The following is a 10,148-nucleotide window of genomic DNA, read 5'->3' as shown; positions in this document are numbered from 1 at the left end:
CCCCCCCCCCCCCTCCCATACACATACACGCGCACACACACCTGCTCTTGATTCTTGACCCCATAGCTGATATCAGATCAGAGGTTGTCACTCAGCTGAAGGTGGGAAGCCCCGATGAGTGAACCCAACGGGATCAGTTGTTAAAAGCTCCTCTCTTCCAGTTCTAACTGCCTGTGGTATCCAGTGTCTGCACGCCGGGAATTTCACTTTTACAATAAAGCAAACAGTCGTCATGTTTTATCTCTGCTGTGCTTCAACTTTATGCAAAGTCTTTGGATGCATCCAAACCCTTCCAGTCCTATTCCTACCAGCTCAATTTCTGGCTGAAGACAGGATGTTTAGATTTGGTCAAAGTCATAAATTATTAGGCGTAAAGGTCACTGAACTAGTGCAGAGCAGACGTGCACACAGTTCTGCAGCGCTGGTGCATAATTTTAGTTTTCTTTTTTGTGGCCTCCAAATTAATTCAAGGCCATTTTATTTTGTCTTTGATCTCCGCCTGCAGTAACGATCAAATTCAGAAATACTTTGGCTAAAAAACGCAGAGTGTGCCATACTTAATTGACTCGCGGACCTTCTGTTTTAACTTTCTCCCTCCCTTTCTTTCTCTAACGAAACAAGCCTTTTTAAATGTTGCCTCTCCTTCACTTTCAGCGCTGAATGGAAAATGTTTTTACGCGACTCAGTTAGGTCTTGTCCATTTTGACGGCTGGAACTAAAAGCTTTAGACGGCCCAATAGAGAGGAGCCCAACAAATCGGTGACAAAAGGCTTTCCGTGTCATCAACGTTGTTCAGACGACCTAGAAGAATCCCTCTGATATTAACTTCCACTTCAAAGACTCCCACTTTCAATTGAGATCCAACTATCTTGTTTATCTTGTTTTTTTTTCTTCCTTCCTTTCTTTTTTCTCCTCTATGCACAAGAGCTGGTGCCAAAAGAGGCATCATCATCGTCATCATCCTCTTCTTCTTCTTCTTTTTGATTGGTTTAGTGTTTATTCTTTGCCTCCTCTACAGAGCAAACTGTCACGCACTTAACCAAACTCTAGAAACGTATCAGAGGTGTTGTAGCGTTTCTTGTTTCCACCCACTTCTGCCTCAGTCCAGACCGGTGTAAAAATTTAACCCTCAGCCAAAACTTTTCCCAGGACAACACAGCTCTGCAGTTCTTTTTTTTTTTTTTTTTTTTTTTAATTCACAAGTTTCGTTTTATATACACTACTAAAAAAATGATATGTCTGTTTAAAGCTGAAATAATTAATTTATACATCTGTTGTTGAAATTTGCACTTATCTTTACAGGCAGCCAAGCTCTTATAGTTTTTTATATCTCATGTATTGAGGCTAAAATATGATTCTGGTTAAAATTTACCCATTGAGTAGCTCGCTCCTCTTGCAGTGCAAGTCTATTATGGTGTGGGACAACTGCGTTTTAGCGGCTTCTCCTTTGATTGTCGTAAAGTAGGCCCAGAGCAAAAGAATATATTTTTCTTCTTTATACTGCCCCAGTCTGCAATATAAAGGACATAGATTACCGTTTCCGACCCCATGGGAAGCAAATATTACATTCTTTAGAGCGGGCTTTTGAGTCCACGGACTTGGCCCCATATCATTTGAGTTTGACTTGGCTATTGCTATAGAAATCTTAATTCACCATGAGGATTCACCGTCGTGAAAAAATGGCTCTTTGTACGAAATGCTCTTTGAAGTCTGGATCAGAATATTGTAGCCTTTCATCAAACTCTGCCCACGTCTGCATCAAACCACAGCTCAGCTGAGAAAGTAAGACTTAACACAAGTGGAGCACAATTTAAGTCCTCCTTTTTTTTTTTTTCCTTTCTTTCTTTTTTCTTTTTTTTTTTTTTAACCAAGAAACACTTTGGGAAATAAAACTTTAAATGTTCTAGAAAAGACCTTTCATTAAATTTTATTTCTTAGAATTTTAGCAGTTTTCTCTGCATATGAAAAGCAGACTTGGACATGTTTTTAGCTACTGGACTTTAAAAACAAGCTGCGTGTAAGGAAGCAACAGTTTTTTGTTTTTTTTTACGGAAAATATATTTTTTTAAACACCTGTTTAGTGTCATAAAATAAATGTTACACATATTCCCCTGAAGATACTTAAATTTCATAAACCTCACTGGCTCAGCAGCGATTTCACTTTTGTCATACAAGATTTATTCAAAATACTCACAAATTACAAGGCAATTCGGTACGCATTTTGAGTGGCGCGAGTTCAAATATTCAAAAATGAAAAAAAAAAAAAATTGACGACAATGATACAAAAATCACAAAATGCCCACTTTGATAAAACATTGAGAATTTCACGGTTGTATAGCAAATACTGCAGGCGTATGAAACAGTTCAATTGTTGACCTTCTGCACAAATGGGGTGGGGGGGGGTGATGTAAACATAAAATGTTTTGTACAAATAACTGCAGTTATCAACAAGAAGCTGCTCAAAGACAGATCCCTCCAAAACTATCAACATCAACACATCGAAACTTACAAAATTTACAAATGTACATTTATGCCCTAATTGAAACATGCACTTTGGTTCGATAATACAAAAATCCTTCAATATCAGATTGTAAAATAAATAAAAACATATTGAAGTCAAAACTGGAATTTACAAAATAATTTTACACCAACATGCCTAGCCTACAATAATGTACCACATAGTCTAACGGATTTACACGACTCTCTCCACAAGTGGACCAGTGGGCCGTCAGGGCGTACAGGCACTGAGCCAACCATTTTGAATAGCTGAGGTTTGAAAATATATTCTTTTATCGTGCCTGGAAGTTAGCACGTCTTTAAGGGTTTGCACTCTTTCCTTCCAATGTGGTTATAACGCGTCTGTTTGGTGGCTCATCCAAAAAAAAAAAAAAAAAGTGGGGGACCAGTGGACCTTCACAGGCAAATAGGAGGCACCAAAGCCAGACTATTTTTAATAGTTAAGCTTCTGAAAATGTGTTCTGTCACTTCTGTCGCCGTGTGTGAGTCCAATTGGGTTAAAACGCGTCCCTCGGCTCTGGGTTTCTGTAAGGTGGCTCGTCTGTGGGGTCGGGTGTGGAGGGCTCGCTGGGTGGTGTCTGGGCGCCGCTGGCACCTGAACTGTGGCACACGTACCATTCACTTAAATTCGCGGGCTGGGAGGCTCCCACCGGCTCCGACAGCACCGAGGAGCCCCCTGGCTCCCGGCCCAAGTCTGAGGAGGGGGAGACCAGGGACGGGGTGGACGACTCGTAGCCTGAACTGGGCGGGGGGGACTTACAGTGCACCTTCATGTGTTTCCTCAGGGAGCTGGGGTGTGTGTAGGACTTATCGCAGCCTCTCACTTTGCAGTTGTAGGGCTTATCGCTGGTGTGGACGTGGGAGTGCTTTTTCCGGTCACTGCTGTTGGCGAAGCGTCTGTCGCAGCCGTCAAACTCACATTTGAAGGGCTTCTCACCTGTTAACAGTGACGGTGACACAATGAAACATGAATCAGTAAAGTGAAGATTTACACACGTGGATGTTTGGTGTTCATCACACAGCATTACCTTATGTAGTTATTCATTTGCATGTTATAGCAGTTTGATAGTGTTTGAGAGGAATGTCTAATGTTTAAAACCACTAACTGTGGCTGAGCTGACTTTATGACCAACACGTGCTTTGAATAAACTTTAGCAACAAGTACCTGCGACCAAAAACTAAAAATCACAAAATTCAAAAATAAAAAGCAGCTACATTTACAGCCACTTTCACGACTTTTTTTTTTTTGATAAATTTTAAAATGTAATTTTGAAAAAAAAAAAAAAGTGTGTTGTGTATTTACAGCAAACACACTTTTATATCCTGACTGTGGTTGCACTCTTCCTTTAAAAAAAAAAAAAAAAGTAAGTGTGACATGAGTCTCAGTCTGGTGCAAACAGGAGGGCTGAACCCCCACTGTCCTGGGTCTATACCTGGCGCCTGCATGCATCAAGACATACGTCAAAACAGACAAGCTATGAGCACAGACATAGCAGGCCTAAAACCAACTGAAAATAATGATAAATGAAAGTATTGCCACAGCCAGGCTTCACCTACTGTGTGCTAACGCAGCCTGTCTGCTATTTGGATCCAGCAAATGGTTATGGACTGGGTCTGATTTTGTGTCTTAATAACGAGTATTTCTACCTGATTATGACAAGGCAAAAAAAAAAAAAAAGACAATCTGAATAAATTACACGGAAATCATCCACTGCTGATTTTTCTCCTCCGATTAAAGCTTTTGAGAATATGTAATTGCCTCTGTCTAATTACACTTGCGGGTTGAATATCAATTTGACCTTCAGCTGTTGGGTTGAGAGAGCCAATCAAGGATATTAGTGTAGTACAAGAAACCGTCGAGGAACAGACCCCAGGGGCAGCCCCAGTCATAACCACACTTTCGGATAGGTTTTAAACATGATACCAAAGACCAGGCCCCTTGGGAGTCAACACACAGAAATAATTTAACAGATTTGTACTTAGGTAATGTGAGCAAATTATATGAATAATACATAGGGTGCAGAAATGGAGCAAAGGGGGGAGTGCCATGCAGCCACCGAAAGAGGGAACGCAGTCATTGTATTAATTTACAAGTCTGACTCGACATTTCGAGGCCTTTATTTATTTATTATATGCTGACTCCAGCTGCATTGTGCACACGTCAGTCAGGATAGGTGCAGTCAGCTCTGCCAACCTGTTGGTGAATTATTTTAGCCGTCTGCTCTTGTCAACTTGTTGCATTGGCTAAAGGCTATAACGTGCTGATGACTCCAAAAGCATGTTTTTTTATTTGACCATGCACGAAGTCAAACACCTCCTTGGAAAATAAAGTTAATACAAATACTCTAACACGTAAGTAAAATAAAGCTACTCCCTTCCTGGTAGCTTTAAATGCAGCAAGGCAGTGAATGCAACTATTATTATTATTATTATTATTATGATTATTGCAGCTACTACATGATAAAATAGAGGGACATGCAGCGAATAATGACAGCAACAAGTAGCTGAAAACAAAAAAGAGATAATAACATCATCATCACCACATCATCATATCAGTTACTGTATGTGAAGATGCACCTCTCCAACTTTTCCTGCCAGTCATGTCTGGCATGCACTAAGCTACTTGGACAAGACCTGACGTGGGCCTCAGTCTTTGTGCTGTGGTGTAAACAAGAGGTTGAACCGTCAAACGCCTGAGTGAGCTGTACCATAATCCCCAAAGCTCAAACCTTTGTGAAACTTGCGAGCACTGGTGCAACTCATAACAAACAGGTGGCCAGTAGCTGTTGCGTCCTGATGTCTCAGCAGCACAGATTGATTAATTGCCCTGGCTCATCAGAGAATATTTGAAATGCGTGAAACCAAAGGGAAATCAAATTAAAACTAACCAAAAAAAAAGGAAGTTGAGAATTAGAAGAAACATCGCTTACGTCGCTCTGGATACTTATGCAAAGCTTATAGCTGAATTTCAACATGCGACTTTAAAAATTTGGTTCATACAACATGCTGCAATTTCAACATTTCTACAACATTTCCTTCTATGAATATACACCTACTGACCTGTGTGCGTCCTTTTGTGAATCTTAAGGTTCTCGGATCTTGCAAACACTTTCCCACAGCCAGGGAACGGGCATGGAAACGGTTTCTCCCCGGTGTGAACTCGAATGTGATTTACAAGTTTGTACTTGGCTTTAAATGGTTTGCCTTCCCTCGGACACTCTTCCCAAAAACATATATGGTTCGCCTGCTCTGGTCCTCCAACGTGCTCCACCGTCACATGCGTTACGAGTTCGTGCATGGTGCTGTAAGTTTTGGAGCAAAGTTTCTTCGGCGAGTGCTCCGGCTCCAGCCACTTGCAAATCAGCTCTTGCTTTATCGGCTGCCTCATGTAGCGGAAAAAAGCCCCGGCTCCGTGGTGGTGGTGAGCGCTAAGATTCATGTTCAGATTCAGACCACCGTAGCCATGCAAAGGCGAGGCGGAGAACGGATCAGCCCTGGAGCTTGCCACTTGACTCAAGTGATCAGACCTAACATACATTTCTCCAGGTAGTCCTAACCTTATTTGTCCATTCAACGCTTGGCCACCCGGTGATCCGCTTGAAGGCTGGTCGTGATGGAGTCCGGAGAAGAGGGTATGGTTCCCAGCGTCAGGGTGATGACCATAGTGTCCGGGATAGCTACCTGTTGTTGAGACAAACATTCCGTGGTGAGAGGCTGAACCAGCAGTCTGGTCAGTCAGTACTGGCATGGCTTGAGCTGTCAGATCTCTCCGGATGAGGAAATCCCTACCTGCGGATAAAGCCTGGGCCGTGTGAGACATGGAATAGGGGACCGATGTCGCCTGAACCGGGCCAAAAGCTCCCGTTTGACTGGAGACCACTTCACTGTGGCCTGCCATGTGATGATTGTGGTGGTGGTGATGGTGGTGGGGATAATGATGGGCTGGGCTGATTTTGAGGGCCGCGGAGTGCCCCATGTGTTCTGGCCCGAATGGACTCGGCCCCAGGCGGGGTTCCGCAGTAATCTCCCCAGGGTGCGAGTGAGCCATTGAGTGTGGATGGCTGCTGAACCCCGGGAAGCCTGTCACGCTCTGAGGGGTATGGTGGTGATGATGGTGATGGTGGTGAGCCCCTGCCAAGTCAACTAATCTCAGCGCCGTGTTCCGTTTGGAAAACGTAGGGTCCATCACGGGGCTTCCCAATGCATCCACGCTCATTACTTCCTAATTTTAGAATAACTTGACAGCAGGCAAAATAATAATGATGATGACAAATATATTTTAATCGCAATGAAAAATAAAAAAAAAAAACTTTATAAAGTTAAGTCTATCTGCAGACTACATGGAATCCCATTCGGTTGAGAGGCAGCAGCAGGACGCTTTGATACTGAATAGAGATTCATGGTAGGCGAGCAGCCCGTGGAGCTAAACAATCACCCTGCGCTCTAATTGGTCAGAGCTCGGTGATTGACGTCACCAGTGACAGTTTCCAACGTGAAGAAAAATGTCTTAGTGACAGCACGCAGCCAGCACGCATGCGCAGTGCCTCTGGCAACGCTTGAGAAAAATAGTTGTTATGCAAAGGTTATTGTACGATAAAAGTCCTAAAAAAGTTGATCCAGATATACAGTCGTCTTTCTTTTGTTGCAGTGAACAAAGGCTGCGCGGCTATGAAACAGCAATTTCCCACTTTGATTATGCGATTACAAAACAAACTGCCTCGAAAGAGTATGTATATTGTCACTATAAAAGTTGTAAGGATCATAAATAATGCAGTGATATCTTCATTTTGCCCTGCAACGTATGAAGGACAACTTTACGCACAAATTACGCACAACTTTACGCACGCTAAAGATCGGCGTGAGCGGACAAACTTGTCAACTTAAGCAAAGGAAAACTCCACGTGGGAGTTTAAAATAGTCCGGAGTACATATCATTAATATGCGCTTTGATAAATACCCATATTTACATATCCAGCAGTTTACGCCCCTCAGCGCGTACTACAGTGTCGACTCCGTGCTCTGCTTGGTGGGATCCGTGTGTGTAGTGAGTGTGAATAGGGAGAGCTGCGGCCATTGTCCCGAGGAAAAAAAAATGTAATGGACGGGACCTGTTGTTATGATCCGGGGTAATTTTGCTTTTAGACCCAGGACGGCAGCACATGAGGGTCACAGGAGGTGGTGCCGTTGCAGACATAAGTTGAAAATAAAACGTGTGTACTGTAAGTATCGGTTACTACAATCTTATCCTACAGAGTATAAAACTTTATCCTAGCGATTCTTTTTTATTGCTGTTGTTTGAATGCTGAGGAGGTAAACAGTTGTGGATTACAACAAAAGGCGGTAGCGTTTTCTAAATCATCCACCTCTCACTCATGCTTTTTTATTTTTCATGGACATTGTCTTTTTAAACCATCAGCCGACAAAACGGGACCATTTGGAAAAAATTCGGTGTGTTGTCATTAAAATGTTGAGTGATGTTTGGATGCTACTGTACATGGAATATAGCCCCGTCCTCAGCACGGTGGACACAGTCTCTGGAACAAACATGCTTGACCGAAATTTTAACTAATATGCTTGTGTGTCACAACTAGGTAATTTCAAATATTTTTCTAGTCTTTCCCTTGAAATATTCTTCTGATTAACAGCTATTGCTTTATTTTTTTTTTTAAATGTTATGAGTTGTCTTATGTGTTGAAACCAAACTGTGATGCCAACGCTTCAGATCTTTTTTTTTTTTAAAAATGTTTGGTTTGAACGTTTAATCTTTGTAGTTGCAGACAAAATAATAAAATAAATAACAGCGGGAAGTGACCTTACAGAAGGTCACATACAGTGCTGATCACTGTGGTAAGTGTTTAATAAATTATTTGACTTCTGCGGTTGTAAGACTACAACCTACATTTATTATCCCAGTCGCTCGTCGGTGTTTAAACGCCTTACAAATCATCGGTAAGAAAATCAGCTGCACATAATATGAACTTGGGTTTTATGACAACTGACTGTGTCGTTTTCAGGTTTAGTAACTACACCAAAGTAATAAACTGAATATGCTGAATAAAAGGACACCCAGTCACTTGTTTAATGTTTTTTTTTGTTTTTGAAAATAGCTTTAAAAAGTATTTTCTTCTCGGTTATTTCTCTGGATTGACTTGTCAAAATCTTTGCTGACAGCGTCATATCCAGCACGTTAGAAATTGAGTCAATATTTTGAGACATGACGGATCCAAAAGATGTTTATTAAATGGCCTTTACGCATGGGGTTCATGAGGCTCACAGCTGTAGCCTTCAGAGGCATCACAGCGCCAGCGTAATGCAAAACTTTGAAGTGCTATTTCTGGTCCAAGTTGTGCATGTACTCACTCTTGGAGACAAGTAAGCAGGGGGACTTTAAGCTCCTAAACAAAAAAGCTGAATATTGCAGAGAGGTCTCATAAAACGCTGTTTTTTTTTTTTGTTGCTTTGGCTTCGTTTCTTTCACAGTAAATCCTAAATAGCTCCTGGTAGCCATTTTAAATTCTACATTAGGTTATGACTGCAACACATTAGGATCATGACTCTAAACGGTTATTGGCCTCTTAATTAGGACGCATCTTTTACGCACTGGAATTAAACATGTTACAGTCGCTTTGAGGCACAAAAGAAACTTTAAATGCGCTTTCAAACTTGTGTATAATACCAGCAACTCTGTTCTTGGCGCACAGGTTCCAATTTAGCCTCAGTTGTTGCAAGTCTGACTTTATGACTTCCAGTTCTGACTCTTTTTCAATGATGTGTCATTCTTACCGTTCTCCACCTGTTGAAAGATCCCTCCACATTTTGTAAAATCAGAGTAGTGGGCTACCTAAAGAAAAAAACGTCGGATCAAGATGTAGGTCTACTTGTTAAGTTGAGAACAACAAAACTTCATCTCTTTCCTTGGTCTCTCAAGACTGACTTGGAGAATGTCTTGTAGAAACTAGTCTAGTAGCCAAGAAGATATTTTAATGGTTCGCATGGCACGTCTGTGCATGTGGCTTTGAACTCTAGCAGCCGGAGGTTCCTGCAGAGAGCGCCGCAAATCCCACTTGATAACTTCGACAACCCACAACGTTTTACACACAGGCTATGCATCACTGGCCTGCAAAAAATGAGTAAGTTGCACAGGCACAGCCAAACCGTGATGGATACATTAGGCATACTGGTGCATCCAAGTTAAATACTGACCTATATATATTTTCAAGGTAACCTTTCTTTTTTTTCTTTTCTTTTTTTTGAACGTGGGCTTACTGGTGAGCATGGTGATGTGGAAATCTAAAGCACAGATGTTCCACCGGTGTGTGAGCTCCAGCGGACGCAGAAACACATTGCGTTCGAGGGAGGGGAGGAAGAAGAGAACGACAAAACACGCACAAGAGTCAGACGACCAAACATTGCGTGGATTCCCTCTCGACGAGAATGACAGGCGTGTAAAGAGAGTGATGACAGTGGGCAGGCTTTATATCAAACCTCAGGGCTTCCCCAGGAAAACACGTTAAACTCTGTTCTCCATACCTGTACCTGACACTAGATAGATAGATAGATAGATAGATAGATAGATAGATAGATAGATAGATAGATAGATAGATAGATGTGCTTGCTTTATAACTCAGTGC

At 41.9% G+C, this 10,148-nt stretch overlaps 1 protein-coding gene across 2 annotated transcripts; it reads right to left on the bottom strand.

Annotated features, from left to right (window-relative positions):
• Positions 1-2,155: 2,155 nt before the first annotated feature.
• On the bottom strand, positions 2,156-7,638 carry zic4 (zic family member 4). 2 transcript variants are annotated; one of them, XM_023407905.2, is made up of 3 exons: positions 6,307-7,638; positions 5,578-6,198; positions 2,156-3,454 (listed from the first exon to the last, which is right to left on the bottom strand). In XM_023407905.2, exons 1-3 carry the CDS (start codon positions 6,731-6,733, stop codon positions 3,015-3,017), a joined length of 1,488 nt encoding a protein of 495 aa, XP_023263673.1. In that variant the 5' UTR covers positions 6,734-7,638; the 3' UTR covers positions 2,156-3,014. The 2 variants fall into 2 exon arrangements, with proteins under 2 accessions (XP_023263673.1, XP_023263672.1); XM_023407904.2 differs by having other exon boundaries at positions 5,578-7,638.
• Between the last annotated feature and the right edge of the window lie 2,510 nt (positions 7,639-10,148).

This window comes from Seriola lalandi, unplaced genomic scaffold (assembly GCF_002814215.2).
Source record: "Seriola lalandi dorsalis isolate HSWRI2012SDOR001 ecotype SW California unplaced genomic scaffold, Sedor1 jcf7180002054351, whole genome shotgun sequence".
Classification (NCBI taxonomy): domain Eukaryota; kingdom Metazoa; phylum Chordata; class Actinopteri; order Carangiformes; family Carangidae; genus Seriola; species Seriola lalandi.
This window is presented reverse-complemented; position numbering and strand designations above follow the sequence as displayed.

Excerpts from the sequence above, each read along its gene's own strand:
- zic4 (XM_023407904.2), bottom strand. The coding sequence starts at position 6,733 with ATGAGCGTGGATGCATTGGGAAGCCCCGTGATGGACCCTACGTTTTCC. Across the intron at positions 3,455-5,577 it reads TCACAAAAGGACGCACACAG|GTGAGAAGCCCTTCAAATGT; the intron begins GTCAGTAGGTGT and ends CACTGTTAACAG.